Source organism: Schistocerca nitens, chromosome 2 (assembly GCF_023898315.1).
Source record: "Schistocerca nitens isolate TAMUIC-IGC-003100 chromosome 2, iqSchNite1.1, whole genome shotgun sequence".
Lineage (NCBI taxonomy): Eukaryota > Metazoa > Arthropoda > Insecta > Orthoptera > Acrididae > Schistocerca > Schistocerca nitens.
Genome location: NC_064615.1, coordinates 879,182,921 through 879,198,895, shown reverse-complemented (window position 1 = coordinate 879,198,895; position 15,975 = coordinate 879,182,921). Strand labels below are relative to the sequence as shown.

General features: G+C 45.5%; 2 protein-coding genes across 3 annotated transcripts in view; one reads left to right on the top strand and one right to left on the bottom strand.

The window, feature by feature from the left end:
* The window catches only part of LOC126235410 (uncharacterized), a 334,748-nt gene extending 333,460 nt beyond the window's left edge, over positions 1–1,288 (bottom strand). Inside the window, exon 1 of the mRNA XM_049944132.1 lies at positions 1,174–1,288. Within this exon, the coding sequence (XP_049800089.1) occupies positions 1,174–1,288 (115 nt within the window). The remainder of the gene's footprint in view (positions 1–1,173) is intronic.
* LOC126237173 (uncharacterized) overlaps positions 1–15,975 on the top strand; it is a 753,602-nt gene that overhangs the window by 299,888 nt on the left and 437,739 nt on the right. The gene's annotated exons all lie outside the window — the stretch shown is intronic.

Sequence of the window (15,975 nt, the reverse complement as noted above, 5' to 3'; positions counted from 1 at the left end):
ACTGTTGAAGAGCAATTCGGGGATTGCGATTGCATCTTTCAACACAATCGAGCACATTTTCGTAGTGCACGGCGTGTGGCGGAGTGGTAATACGACAATAACATCCCTTTAATGGACTGGCTGCGCAGAGTCCTGACCTGAATCCTACATAACACCTTTGCGATGTTTTGGAAAGCCGACTTCGTGCCAGGCCTCAGTGACCGACATCGATACCTCTCCTCAGTGCAGCATTCCGTGAAGAATAGGATGCCATCCTTTAAGAAACCTTCCAGCACCTGATTAAACGTATGCCTGCGGGAGTGGAAGCTGTCATCAAGGCTAAAGGTGGGCCAACACCGTATTGAATTCCAGCATTACCGATGGAGAGCGCCACGAACTTGTAAGTCATTTTCAGCCAGGTGTCCGGATAGTTTAGATCACTTAGTGAACTTATACCTGTGTAACCAAGTGTCGTAATATCAAAGTAACTGTCGAGTCTGTAATTCAGAACAGTATTAACCTACGTAAGAGAATAACAATAAATAAATAATGATAAAAACAATTTCTTATTAAATAGAAACCTTGAACTCACATAAATATTTGAACGATTGATGTTCCAACACGTCACACGGCGCCCCTTGTGTTTCGCGCGGTAGAACGAACGACTTTATAACAGATTAGACAGTTTTATCTGCGTTTCGTGCGTTATTACCGTCTGCTGCGCAAGAGCGCCAGGTATATCCCACGTGGATAGCGTAATAGGTCTACGTGAAGCAGCCGATGTTTACAGATATGCACGCTTGGGGCGATGGTGCACAGGTTTAGGTTTAGGGGCATCGTGTACTAGGGGCATTAACCGCTTTGGGTTAGCGGTTAAGACGAGTGCTCGCTTAAAGCGGGAAGTTCTGCTTCGACTCCCAGTCTGACACAGATTTTCATTGTTTTTCCCTTAAATAGCTAATGATTGTTCGTATTTGCAACTGCGAATACATTTCGTGTATCTCGTAGCGGCTGTAGTTGCTGCAGTGGCTGTTCCTTCGGACGTGCATGCATGTCCGAAGGTACATCGCAATATTCTTCTTAACAATACAGGCACTGCAATATCGAAATTTTTAAAATGTTATTGGAACTCATGCGGTTAAGTGGGACTGAGTAGATGCGGCTTTACGGAGCGATGCGAGAGGTGGCCTTTACCACGGTCGGGTCGCTGCCATGCGTCCAGCGTGGCGACGTAGAGCAGTGACATGGCCGCCGCGGCCGCCACGCAGCACAGGAAGATGCAGCGTGAGCGCGCCCTGCGACCCTCCATAGGCCGCCGTTGCTTCTGACGCTGCTGCTACTGCGACCCGCGACCAACACTGCCCACAGCAGGTGCCCAGCTTACGGCCGCGTCCACCTGCGGCGCTGGCGTCGCGGAACACCTGTGGCGCGAGCTGCGTCGGCAGCCGGTGGCAGGGGCGGGGCGTCGATCACTGCCTCACTTGACACCTGCAAAAACAAGCATGAAACCACTATTAGGGCAGTGTAGAGACGGGCAAAAACAACTACAACGAACCGAGAACTTTCTTCAGTGGGTAGCTAGCCACCGTGCTGTTAAAATGAAGGGTGAAATCCTGCTGGATTGGGAACGAATGCTCTCCGAAAGATTAGTCGCAATTTTTTTTTTTTTTTTTTTTGTCAAGCATCCGGTGCGACTGCAGTCGGTCTCCGTTGTTTCCGACTTACTTTGCAAGTAAGAGTTTTGTCAGTACAACGAGAAAATAGCCCAGAGTTGCAAATTTTACTTTTTTTTAATTATTCACTCGAGGACTAGTTTCGGGCTCGAGACCCACCTTCATACATCGTAACATAGTCAAAAACGGTACTTCCGAAGATGAGAAAACCGTGTCAAAAATGTGCAACGAACAGTTTTGACTATGTTACGATGATCTGAAAATGTGTCTCAGGCCGAAATTAGTCATCGAGCGAATACAAAAAAAGTAAAATTTGCAACTTTGGACTGTTTTTTTCGTTGAACTGATTAACAGAAGTTCCTGGCCCACAAGCAGTGCGACATGCTGGAAGTTCGTAAACGTACTGTCGCCATTACTTGACACTGTCAATTCGAGAGACAGGCGATCTGTTACGTTAAAAGGTGTGGTTAAAAAATCCTATGTCAAGATCGTTAAAACTCCTTCATCGATTACTGGTTTCAGCTCATTGACGAGCCACCTTCGTATCAATAAAAATTAATAATTAATTCAGTGTGTGTCAGCCACGAAGCATTACACATCATCGTAATCTGGTTAGCTGAATCGCTCTTGTGACTTCTGAAATTTTCCCAGCGTATTTCTTCTTTCAGTAATTTCGGGTTTGCAGCCGGATTCCATCAACGTTCTGCCACGATATTTCGGCCCAGAGACGTCCGGCCATCCTCAGGTCATGAGACGATAGTACGCCGCTCTTCAGCCTACAGAATTTTTAAAACATAGGAAGATAAGAAACAATAAAAGCAGGCGACAAAACGGTGACGTAAAATGTAAAACGGCGGAAAATTGTGGAAAGTTAAAACATAAAACTAATGACGGGCGATGATAATAAAGTACACAGGTAGCAGACAGGGAAAAAGTAGACAGACAATTAATAAAACACGGCGACATTCTGGATTCTGTTCGCAAGAGATAAAAAAAAATAAATAAATCACACCCTGCGACAGCATGATGTCCGTTCGCAACACTTCGAAAAAGACACACAACACTTAACAATCACTAGGAACACTGCACTAAAAGGTTGGCACGAAGATGAAACTCCACAGGCAAAGGCAGATGGGAGGGGGGACCTGGGCAGCGGAGGGGTAAGAAGGGAGGGGGACGAAGGGAGAGGACTCAGAAGGGGGGAGCAGGGTAGACGTGAGAGGGAATGGGGAAAGGCAGAGGAAGGAAAACGCAAAAGGACTCGAGAGAGAGAAGGGAGGCAGACAGAGGGTAGGCGGGGAAAAAACAGGATGGAGGGGAGGAGGGGAGAGGGGAAGAGGGAGTCCTGGAAAAGGACAAAGGAAAGGAGGGGGGGTGAGGATCAGAGTTGATAGGAGGGATAAATGGAGGGAGAGGGGGCATCATCCAGGAGGGGGAGTTGACGGAAGCCACCTTGGGAAAGGAGATGAAGTGTGTCGAGATGGAGGGTAGGCGGGACACAACAGTGAAGGCGTGGCAGAGGGCGGGGGTTGGAGAGGAGAGGAGCAACCAGGGGATGAGGGGGATAAAGACGGTGGGAGGTGTAGAGTATGCGGTTATGTTCGAGGAAAAGGAGCAGATAGGGGAAAGGAATCAGGTCGTAGAGGATCTGCATGGGGGACGGAGGTGTATATGGAAGGTGAGGCAGAGTGCATGGCGCTCGAGGATCTGGAGGGTTTATTGAATTTTTTTGTGGGGGAGGGCGGGTATCCAGGTGGGACTGGCATAACAGAGGATGGGACGGATTAAGGATTTGTAGGTGTGGAGAATGGTAGAGGGGTGCAACACCCATGTCCGGCCAGAGAGGTGTTTTAGGAGTCGGAGGCGGTTGTTTGCTTTGAATTGGATGGATCAGAGATGAGGGATCCCGGTGAACAGATCGGATGCAGTCATGGTATTTATAGCAAATTCCGCGCATGCGAACCGTACTGGCGGTTTATGGCACATGCGTTAGGAGGTGATATGTGCGTGGCAGCTTAGTAGTGTGTTCTGCCCTCAGTGGTGAAGTAAGTACAGTCTAATCGCTGAGTATCGACTGAGCATGTCGATTCCGCTGTGACCGCGTAATTTTAATAATTGGATTCCAATTTTTATCCATCTGAAAGCCGTTACCATGATTCATTAAATTGTCAGCAAGACATATTTCCAAGGATTCTTTGGTTACAGAGTCCCGGAAGCAGGAAACCGGTGCTAAAATTTTGGTGTTATTGTATTCCATTGAATGTCCCATGGAAATGCAATGTTCTGCTACTGCTGATTTTAAGGGTTGCCGCAGATGGGTGTGTCTTTCGTGTTCTGCACAGCGTTCCTGGACCGTTCGTGTCATCTGACATATACGTATATATGCCACGCCACACTCAAAGGGAATTTTATAAACACCCGCCTTCCTCATTTGTAAATGCTAGAGTTCTTCACTTTATTAATATGTTGCTGCAAATAAGATTAAACGCAGGGCAAGTATGGTCTTGGTTAGAGAACGAATTCGTTTTACACGTCGAGAGTTAGAGGTGACTTCCAAGGATTTATTGTATTTACATCTGAAGATTGCGCCCGCTACGGTCGCAGGTACGAATCCTGCCTCGGGCATGGATGTTTGTGATGTCCTTAGGTTAGTTAGGTTTAAGTAGTTCTAAGTTCTAGGGGGCTGATGACCTCCGAAGTTAAGTCCCATAGTGCTCAGAGCCATTTGAACCATTTCTGAAGATTGCGGCAAGATGCTCTTCCCTTAAGTGGGATTGGATTGATGGTGTAACTTGGACCAAGGCGGACTGGGCCCACAGGGATAGTACAAATAGACAAACTACTAAGTCTAATCGTCTCGCAACACGTAAACCGCAAGAAGCACCTTCTGGACGATCCGTTGTGAATCTCACGGAGAAATTATGCGACGATGTCAGTGCCTGCGAAAGGCTTAAACTTTGGTCCTACACCTTCTTGACCTCCTTTAATGGATTTCATCAATTCTATTGAGGAGGGTTTTAGACCTATTTCCGCGGATTCTGCAGACAAAATTCGTCGGGAATCTTGTCGTACCTTGGTGAAATGTGCGTCGCAACCGAGCAACATCACTACAGCAGGAAGAGCAGCTCTTCGCAACCTCCGTGAAGATATTGGTACGGTCGTACTCGCTGCTGAAAAGGGTAATGTGCAGTCCTTTTGATAAGGGAATCCTACAACGAGAAAAAAAAATAGTCAACTAAGTGATTCTATGTACCGCAGAATCGATAAGGACCCAATGAGCCGTATATCCAGAGAAACTGTTGCTCTTTTGAAAGATAGTTCTTTACCCAAACAAAAACGGCGCTATCCAAAACCGATGCCGAAATAACTTTGGGGCACAAAGGGCACAGGCGACAGGTGTGAACGGCGTCTGCGGGGATTTGTACCGGCGAATAGATGTGCAATTGTGGAGCAACTGACTCCATAGATGAACCAACGGACTGCCCAGAGTGTATGCTCAACGACTGTTCAGCAAACGTTTCTCCGTATGTGCCTCCAGAGCAGGCGCCGTTTCATGTCTGTATGCTGACTGTTGTTCATTGGCGACGAAGGATGGAAACAGCACGCCAATACCGCAACTGGACGTCCACTGAGTGGCGACACCCTTTTCAGACGAATCACGTTCCATCGAACAGAGCCCTTCGGTGTGTACAGCCCCGCAACATTCGTCGTAAGGGTACAGGCCGGAGGAGGAAGTACACTACTGGCCATTAAAATTGCTACACCACGAAGATGACGTACTACAGACGGGAAATTTAACCGACAGGAGGAAGATGCTGTGATATGCAAATGATTAGCTTTCCAGAGCATTCACATAAGGTTGGCGCTGGTGGCGACACCTACAGCGTGATGACATGAGGAAAGTTTCCAACCGATTTCTCATACACAAACAGCAGTTGACCGGCGTTGCCTGGTGAAACGTTGTTGCGATGCCTCGTGTAAGGAGGAGAAATGAGTACCATCACGTTTCCGACATTGATAAAGGTCGGATTATAGCCTATCGCGATTGCGGTTTATCGTATCGCGACAATTGCTCCTCGCGTTGGTCGAGATCCAATGACTGTTAGCAGAATATGGAATCGGTGGGTTCAGGAGGGTAATACTGAACGCCGTGCTGGATCCCAACGGCCACGCATCACTAGCAGTCCAGATGACAGGCATCTTATCAGCATGGCTGTAACGGATCGTGCAGCCACGTCTCGATCCCTGACTCAACAGATGGGGACGTTTGCAAGACAACAACCATCTGCACGAACAGTTCGACGACGTTTGCAGCACCATGGACTATCAGCTCGGAGACCATGGCTGCGGTTACCCTTGACCCTGCATCGCAGACAGGAGCGCCTCCGTTGGTGTACTCAACGACGAACCTGGGTGCACGAATGGCAAAACGTCATTTTTCGGATGAATCCAGGTTCTGTTAACAGCATCATGATGGTCGCATCCGTGTTTGGCGACATCGCGGTGAACACACATTGGAAGCGTGTATTCGTCATTGCTATAGTGGCGTATCGCCTGGCATGATGGTATGGGGTGCCATTGGTTACACGTCTCGGTCACCTCTTTTTCGCATTGACGGCACTTTGAACAGTGGACGTTACATTTCAGATGTGTTACGACCCGTGGCCCTACCCTTCATTCGATCCCTGCGAAACCCTACATCTCAGCAGGATAATGCACGACCGCATGTTGCAGGTCCTGTATGGGCCTTTCTGGATACAGAAAGTGTTCGACTGCTGCCCTGGCCAAAACATTCTCCAGATCACTCACCAATTGAAAACGTCTGGTCAATGGTGGCCGAGCAACTGGCTCGTCACAATACGCCAGTCACTACTGTTGATGAACTGTGGTATCGTGTTCAAGCTGCATGGGCAGCTGTAACTGTACACGCCATCCAAACTCTGTTTGACTCAATGCCATTCGTGAACCCAGGTTCGTCATTGAGCACACGATTGCAGGCGCTCCTGTCGAAGATGCAGCGTCAAGGGTAACCGCAGCCATAGTCTCCGAGCTGATAGTCCATGCCGCTGCAAACGTCGTCGAACTGTTCGTGCAGATATTTGTTGTCTTGCAAACGTCCCCATCTGTTGACTCAGCGATCGAGACGTGGCTGCTCGATCCCGTTACGGCCATGCGGATAAGATGCCTGTCGTCTCGACTGCTAGCGATACGAGGCCATTGGGATCCAGCACGACGTTCCTGAACCCACCGATTCCATATTCTGCTAACAGTCATTGGATCTCGACCAACGCGAGCAGCAATGTCGCGATACGATAAACCGCAATCGCGATAGGCTACAATCCGACCTTTATCAACATGGAAACGTGATGGTACGCATTTCTTCTCCATTCACGAGGCATCACAACAACATTTCACCAGGCAACGCCGGTCAGATGCTGTTGGTGTATGAGAAATCGGTTAGAAACTTTCCTTATGTCAGCACGTTGTAGGTGTCGCCACCGGCGCCAACCTCGTGTGAATGCTCTGAAAAGCTAATCATTTGCATATTACAGCATCTTCTTCCTGTCGGTTAAATTTCACGTCTGTAGCACGTCATCTTCGTGGTAAAGCAATTTTAATGGCCAGTAGTGCAGTAAAAAAAGTGGAGGAAACTTGACGGACGAAGCAAGGAGGATATAGGAGGGCGTGCTGAAAAGTAATGCCTCTGAATTTTTTATGTGAAAGCTCTTAAGGCGTTTTAAATAAAACAAACGTTATTAACATTCTACATCTTTATACTTTATGTCCAACACTGACGGGAAAAATATGCCAAGACCAAGAATGATTTGCGCGACACAAACGAAAGTTGGTGGGCGTGTTTCTACAGCTGAAAGACAAAGTCTACTCAAATTTTGCGCTAGTAGCTCCAATAAAATGATGCACATAAGGTTTGCTTTAAATAAACGCTGTACCGCTCGTGAGCGTTAGTTACCTTCGAGAGTGGACGTGTTTGTCAAGAATGCTTTTAGGGTGATAAAGACGCCATTATCAACACCTCACTGAGTTTAACGAGGACGTGTAATAGCGCTACAAGAAGCAGGATGTTCCTTGTGCGATAATGCAGGAACGTTTGGCAGGAAGTTAACCACTGCACATGATTGCTGGCAGTGGAGGTCTCGAGGATGTAGGGTCGCTGGAAAATCAGGCTCTGGGCGATCACGTGACAGTACCGACAGGGAAGACCATCGTATCCAAATGGTTCAAATGGCTCTAAGCAGTTTGGGACTTAAGATCTGTGGTCATCAGTCCCCTAGACTTAGAACTTAGAACTACGTAATCCTAACTAACCTAAGGACATCACACACATCCATGCCCGAGGCAGGATTCGAACCTGCGACCGTAGCGGTCCCGCGGTTCCAGATTGTAGCGCCTAGAACCGCTCGGCCACACCGGCTGGCAGTAGAACACACATTTAGAAATATTTATCTGGCGAAGACTTATTGAAGAATCCAAAATGATAACTGGCACTGACCCGGAGATACGTGAAGCGCCACAGAAACTGGTATAGGCACGCGTATTCACTCACAGAGATATGTAAACAGGCAGTTCACTAAAACTTATACTACTTATACCTAACTAACCTAAAGACTTCACTCACATCCATGGCCGAGGCAGGATTCGAACCTGCGACCGTAGCAGCAGCGCGGTTCCGGACTGAAGCGCCTAGAACCGCTCGGCCTCCGCAGCCGGCCGTAAAACTGGAATATCCTATGTGAAGAGGCATTCCTGGGCAAAAGAAGCCTGCTAGTATCAAACACCGGCCTTAATCTTAGGAAGAATTTTCCGAGAGTGTACGTTTGGAGCACAGCATTATATTACATCCTAATTGAAGGTACATTGATAACAGCGTTCTATGGCAGTGACTCATGCACTGTGGGAAAAACCGGAAAAGAACAGAGCCGAATCGTTAGAGATGTGATGCTACAGAATGGTGTTTAATATTAAGTGGACTGATAAGAAATAAACATGTTGGTTTAAAGCAGAATAGGTGAGCAGAAGAACATCTGGAAAACAGTGACAGAAAGAACGGACAGGGTGATAGGAGATGTGTTAAGACGTCAAGGAATAGCCTCCATGGTACTTCATCTGCATCTACGTACATAAACTGGAAGCCATCGTAAGGCACGTGGTGGAGAGTACGTGCTAGTACTACAAGTAATTCCCTTTTCTGTTCCAGTCGCAACTGGGGAGAGGGAAAAACGACAGTCTGTACACTTTAGTAAGAGCCCTGATTTTTCTCCCGTTGATACAATTTGTTTATGGGTGCTCATACGGCTGTTAAGGGGGAGAAACGCCCCTTGACTCATAGCAAAACGTACAGATTGGTTAATACCAAATTCAGTCGTACATGATGAAACGGTATCAAAAGATGCATTTGTCAGAAACAAGATAGAAATTCACTTTATCAAAGTTCATTCAGCATTTTTTGACCCGAGAAATTCTGCTTCTTTCTCATTATTGTACAGATTTACAATAACGTTACAGTAATGTACAATGCATTTCAAATATAACGTAAGTTAATCTCAGAAAGTTGCAACTTGAAAAAAATGCACCAAATTTAAAAGGAAAACACAAAACCATCACGAGATGTTTTTAATCCATAAAATTAAAAGCAAAAATATACGTAGAACAGTATATGTAGAACACAAAATGGTCAAATGGCTCTAAGCACTTTGGGACTTAACATCTAAGGTCATCAGTCCCCTAGACTTAGAACTACGTAAACCTAACTAACCTAAGGACATCACACACATCCATGCCCGAGGCAGGATTCGAACCTGCGACCGAAGTGGTCCCGTGGTTCCAGATTGTAGCGCCTAGAACCGCTCGGCCACACCGGCTGGCTGTAGAACACACATTTAGAAATATTTATCTGGCGAAGACTTATTGAAGAATCCAAAATGATAATTGGCACTGACCCGTACATACGTGAAGCGCCAGAGAAACTGGTATAGGCACGCGTATTCACTCACAGAGATATGTAAACAGGCAGAATACGGCGTTGCGGTCGGCAGCGCCTATATAAGACAAGAAGTACCTGGTGCAGTTGTTACATCGGTTACTGCTGGTACAATGGCAGGTTATCAAGATTTAAGACAGTTTGCACGTGGTGTTATAGTCGGTGCACGAGCGATGGGACACAGCATCTCCCAGCTAGCGATGAAGTGGGGATTTTCCCATACAACCATTTCACGAGTGCACTGTGAACATCAGGAGTCCGGTAAAACATCAAATCTCCGACATCGGTGGGGTCGGAAAAACATCCTGCAAGAACGAGATCAACGACGACTGAAGAAAATCGTTCAAAGTGACAGATGTGCAACCCATCCGCAAATTGCTGCCGATTTCAGTTCTGGGCCGTCAACAAGTGTCAGTGTGCGAACCATTCAGCTAAACATCATCGATATGCGCTGTCGGAGCCGAAGGCCCACTCGTGTACCCCTGATGTCTGCACGACACAAAGCCATACGTCTCGCCTGGGGCCGTCAACGCCGACATTGGACTGTTGATGACTGGAAACATGTTGCCTGGTCGGACGAGACTCGTTTCAAATTGTATCGAACGGATAGATGTGTACGAGTTTGGAGACAACTTCATGAATCCATGGACCCTGCATGTTAGCAGGTGACTGTTCAAGCTGGTGGAGGGTTTGCAATGGTGTTGGGCATGTTCTGTTGGAGTGATATGGGACCCCTGATACGTCTAGATACGACTGACAGGTGACACGTGCGTAAGCATCCTGTATGATCACCTGCACTTATTCATGTCCATTGTGCATTCCGACGGATTTGGACAATTCCAGTAGGACACTCCACATGTCCAGAATTGCTGCATAGTGGCTCCAGGAACACTGTTAAACACTTTCGTTGGCCACCACAGTCCCCAGCCAAAACATTACTGAGCATATCTGGGTTGCCTCTTAACATGCTGTTCAGAAGAGATCTCCACCGCCTTGTGCTCTTACGGATTTATGGACAGCCCTGCAGGATTCAGTTCCCTCCACCACTTCAGAAGTTAGCCGAGTCCATGCCACGCCGTGTTGCGGCACTTCTGTGTGCTCGCCGGGTCCCTACACGATATTAGGCAGGTATACCAGTTGCTTTGGCTCTTCGGTGAATATTGAGTGTGCATACAGCGATATAGAGATATTTCTAACTTACCTCTGTCAAATGACTCTTTGGAATACTACTTCATCATATATGATTGAATTTGGTATGAATGGTGCTATACGTTTTGCTGTTAGTCAAATGTCTAAATGCAAAGAATGTATGAGGTAGCGGATTTACAAAAAATGACTTTTTCGGCAAATCTGGGTGCACTGTTGTAGTGTACATTAAAAACCATAGAACTTTAACTGAACTACAAGGTAACAATCATTGAACTATATGAAATAAAATAGTCGTAACTTCTGAACGGCTTGCGTTAGGACGTTCGACCTGCACGGTTCGAAATTAGGAATGATGGGAATTAGTATGCGCATGTTCAAGTGTATTGTTGTTGTCGGTCTACTTTCATTTGGATGGGTTCATCAATAAGCAAAATCGGAGCATTTTGGGGTCAGAGAATCCGCATTTTGCGATCGAGACGTTTCCTCACCCTCAATGAGTGGTGTTGATCGGGTTTTTGGGCGCTCAACTGTACGGTAATCAGAGCTCGTACAATTTCCCAATTCTTGCACAGTCCAATTCTTGCACAGTCCAATTCTTACACAGTCCAATTCTTACACAGTCCAATTCTTACACAGTCCAATTCTTACACAGTCCAATTCTTACACAGTCCAATTCTTACACAGTCCAATTCTTACACAGTCCAATTCTTACACAGTCCAATTCTTACACAGTCCAATTCTTACACAGTCCAATTCTTACACAGTCCAATCTAGCCACTGTCACGAATGATGATGATGATGATGATGATGATGATGATGATGATGATGAAATGATGAGGACACCACAAACATCCAGTCTCTGGGCAGAGAAAATCCCCAACCTGGCCAGGAATCGAACTCAGGACCCCATGAACCAGAGGCAGCAACGCTAGCCACTAGACACCCTCAACAGGTGACTGTGTGGTGTGGAATGCTCAGTCACAGAATAATCTGTGCTATATTCCTTGATGACACGGTGACTACTGTACAGTACATAAGGGTTTTGGAAAATGATTTCGTCCCAATTATCCAAAGCGATCCTGATTTCGACAAGATGCGGTTCATGCAAGACGGGGCTCGACTCCATCGAAGCAGGAGTGTGTTTGATGTCCTGGAGGAGCAATTGCGGGACCGCATTCTAGCTCTGGGGTACCCATTGGCCACTGGCATGGGCCTCGATTGGCCGCCATATTCTCCGGTTCACCGACTTCTTTTTGTGGGGCTATATTAAAGACAAGGTGTACAGGAATAATCCCGAAACTATTGCTGAGCTGAAAACCAGCCGTTCAGGAGGTCATCGACAGCATCGATGTTGCGACACTTTAGCGGGTCATGCAGAATTTCGCTGTTCGCCTGGGCCGCATACCACCAATGATGGCAGGCGTATCGAACACGTCATAACCTCAATCCGAATACCTGTAGTGACGTTTACATGTTGAATAAAGTGTGTGCACCCCGTACTTTGTAACTAATTTACTTTTTTTTCATGTTGTTGTGGTTGTTGTGGTCTTCAGTCCTGCAGCTCTCCCTGCTACTCTATACTGTGCAAGCTTCTTCATCTCCCAGTACTTACTGCATCCTACATCCTTCTGAATCTGCTTAGTGTATTCATCTCTTGGTCTCCCTCTACGATTTTTAACCTCCACGCTGCTCTCCAGCACTAAATTGGTGATCCCTCGATGTCTCAGAACATGTCCTACCAACCGATCCCTTCTTCTAGTCAAGTTGTGCCACAAGCTCCTCTTCTCCCCAATTCGATTCAATACCTCCTCATTAGTTATGTGATCTACCCATCTAATCTTCAGCATTCTTCTGTAGCACCACATTTCGAAAGCTTCTATTCTCTTCTTGTCTACACTATTTATCGTCCACGTTTCACTTCCATACATGGCTACATTCCATACAAATACTTTCAGAAACGACTTCCTCACACTTAAATCAATACTTGATGTTAACAAATTTCTCTTCTTCAGAAACGCTTTCCTTGCCATTGCCAGTCTACATTTTATATCCTCTCTACTTCGACCATCATCCGTTATTTTGCTCCCCAAATAGCAAAACTCCTCTACTACTTTAAGTGTCTCATTTCCTAATGTAATTCCCTCAGCATCACCCGACTTAATTAGCATCGGGGAGAGGCTACAACCCTGTCTCACTCTCTTTCCAACCACTGCTCCCCTTTCATGGCCCTCGACCTGCTGTAGTAGGCGTGGGCTTCGTGTCTATCTTGGCCACAATAATGCGTTCACTATGCTGTTTGTAGTAACTTACCCAACTCCAATTTTTTATTCATTATTAAACCTATTCCAGAGCCACTCCTGACAAAACTCTACCATCTGGTGAGCAAGATGTATGAGACAGGCGAAATTCCCTCAGACTTCAAGAAGAATATAATAATTCCAATCCCAAAGAAAGCAGGCGTTGACAGATATGAAAATTACCGAGCTATCAGTTTAATAAGTCACAGCTGCACACCGTTGGGTGGCTTGCGGAGTATGAATGTAGATGTAGATGTAGATGTAACTGCCATCTGATTTCTGTACAAATTGTTAATAGCCTTTCGCTCCCTGTATTTGACCCCTGCCACCTTCAGAATTTGAAAGAGAGTATTCGAGTCAACATTGTCAAAAGCTTTCTCTAAGTCTACAATTGCTGGAAACGTAGGTTTGCCTTTCATAATCTTTCTTCTAAGATACGTCGTAGGGTCAGTATTACCTCACGTGTTCCAATATCTACGGAATCCAAACCGATCTTCCCCGAGGTCGGCTTTTACCAGTTTTTCCATTCGTCTGTAAAGAATTCGCGTTAGTATTTTGCAGCTGTGACTTATTAAACTGATAGCTCGGAAATTTTCACATCTGTCAAACACCTGCTTTCTTTGGGATTGGAATTATTATATTCTTCTTGAAGTCTGGGGGTATTTCGCCTGTATCATACATCTTGCTCACCAGATGGTGGAGTTTTTTCAGGACTGGCTCTCCCAAGGCCGTCAGTAGTTCTAATGGAATGTTGCCTACTCCGGGGGCCTTGTTTCGACTCAGGTCTTTCAGTGCTCTGTCAAATTCTTCACGCAGTATCATATCTCCCATTTCATCCTCATCTACATCCTCTTCCATTTCCATAATATTGTCCTCGAGTACATCGCCCTTGTATAGACCCTCTATATACTCCTTCCACCTTTCTGCTTTCTCTTCTTTGCTTAGTACTGGGTTTCCATCAAAGTTCTTGATATTCATGCAAGTGGTTCTCCTTTCTCCAAAGGTCTCTTTAATTTTCCTGTAGGTAGTATCTATCTTATCCCTAGTGAGATAAACATCTACATCCTTACATTTGTTCTCTAGCCATCCCTGCATAGCCATTTTGCACTTCCTGTCGATCTCATTTTTGAGATGTTTGTATTCCTTTTTGCCTGCTTCATTTACTGCATTTTTATATTTTCTCCTTTCATCAATTAAATTCAATATTTCTTCTGTTACCCAAGGGTTTCTACTAGCCCTCGTCTTTTTACCTATTTGATCCTCTGCTGCCTTCACTGTTTCATCCCTCAAAGCTACCCATTCTTTATCTACTGTATTTCTTTCCCCCATTCCTGTCAATTGTTCCCTTATGCTCTCCCAGAAACTTTGTACAACCTCTGGTTTAGTCAGTTAATCCAGGTCCCATCTCCTTAAACACCCATCTTTTTGCAGTTTCTTCAGTTTTAATCTACAGGTCATAACCAATAAATTGTGGTCAGAGTCCACATCTGCCCCTGGTGATGTCTTAGAATTTAAAACCTGGTTCCTAAATCTCTGTCTTACCATTATATAATCTATCTGATACCTTTTAGTATCTTCAGGGTTCTTCCATGTATACAACCTTCTTTCATGATTCTTGAACCAAGTGTTAGCTATGATTAAGTTATGCTCTGTGCAAAATTCTACCAGACGGCTTCCTCTTTCATTCCCTAGCCCCCAATCCATATTCACCTACTATGTTTCCTTCTCTCCCTTTTCCTACTCTCGAATTCCACTCACCCATAACTATTAAATTTTCATCTCCCTTCACTACCTGGATAATTTCTTTTATCTCATCATACATTTCATCAATTTCTTCGTCATCTGCAGAGCTAGTTGGGATATAAACTTGTACTACTGTAGTAGGCGTGGGCTTCGTGTCTATCTTGGCCACAATAATGCGTTCACTATGCTGTTTGTAGTAACTTACCCAACTCCAATTTTTTATTCATTATTAAACCTATTCCAGAGCCACTCCTGACGAAACTCTACCATCTGGTGAGCAAGATGTATGAGACAGGCGAAATTCCCTCAGACTTGAAGAAGAATATAATAATTCCAATCCCAAAGAAAGCAGGCGTTGACAGATATGAAAATTACCGAGCTATCAGTTTAATAAGTCACAGCTGCAAAATACTAACGCGAATTCTTTACAGACGAATGGAAAAACTGGTAGAAGCCGACCTCGGGGAAGATCAGTTTGGATTCCGTAGAAATGTTGGAACACGTGAGGCAATACTGACTTTACGACTTATCTTAGAAGAAAGATTATGAAAGGCAAACCTACGTTTCTAGCAATTGTAGACTTAGAGAAAGCTTCTGACAATGTTGACTCGAATACTCTCTTTCAAATTCTGAAGGTGGAAGGGGTAAAATACAGGGAGCGAAAGGCTATTTACAATTTGTACAGAAATCAGATGGCAGTTATAAGAGTCGAGGGGTACGAAAGGGAAGCAATGGTTGGGAAGGGAGTGAGACAGGGTTGTAGCGCCTCCCCGATGCTATTCAATGTGTATATTGAGCAAGCAGTAAAGCAAACAAAAGAGAAATTCGGAGTAGGTATTAAAATCCAGGTACGCCGATGACATTGTGATTCTGTCAGAGACAGCAAAGGACTTGGAAGAGCAGTTGAACGGAATGGACGGTATCTTGAAAGGAGGGTATAAGATGAACATCAACAAAAGCAAAACGAGGATAATGGAATGTAGTCGAATGAAGTCGGGTGATGCTGAGGGAATTACATTAGGAAATGAGACACTTAAAGTAGTAGAGGAGTTTTGCTATTTGGGGAGCAAAATAACGGATGATGGTCGAAGTAGAGAGGATATAAAATGTAGACTGGCAATGGCAAGGAAAGCGT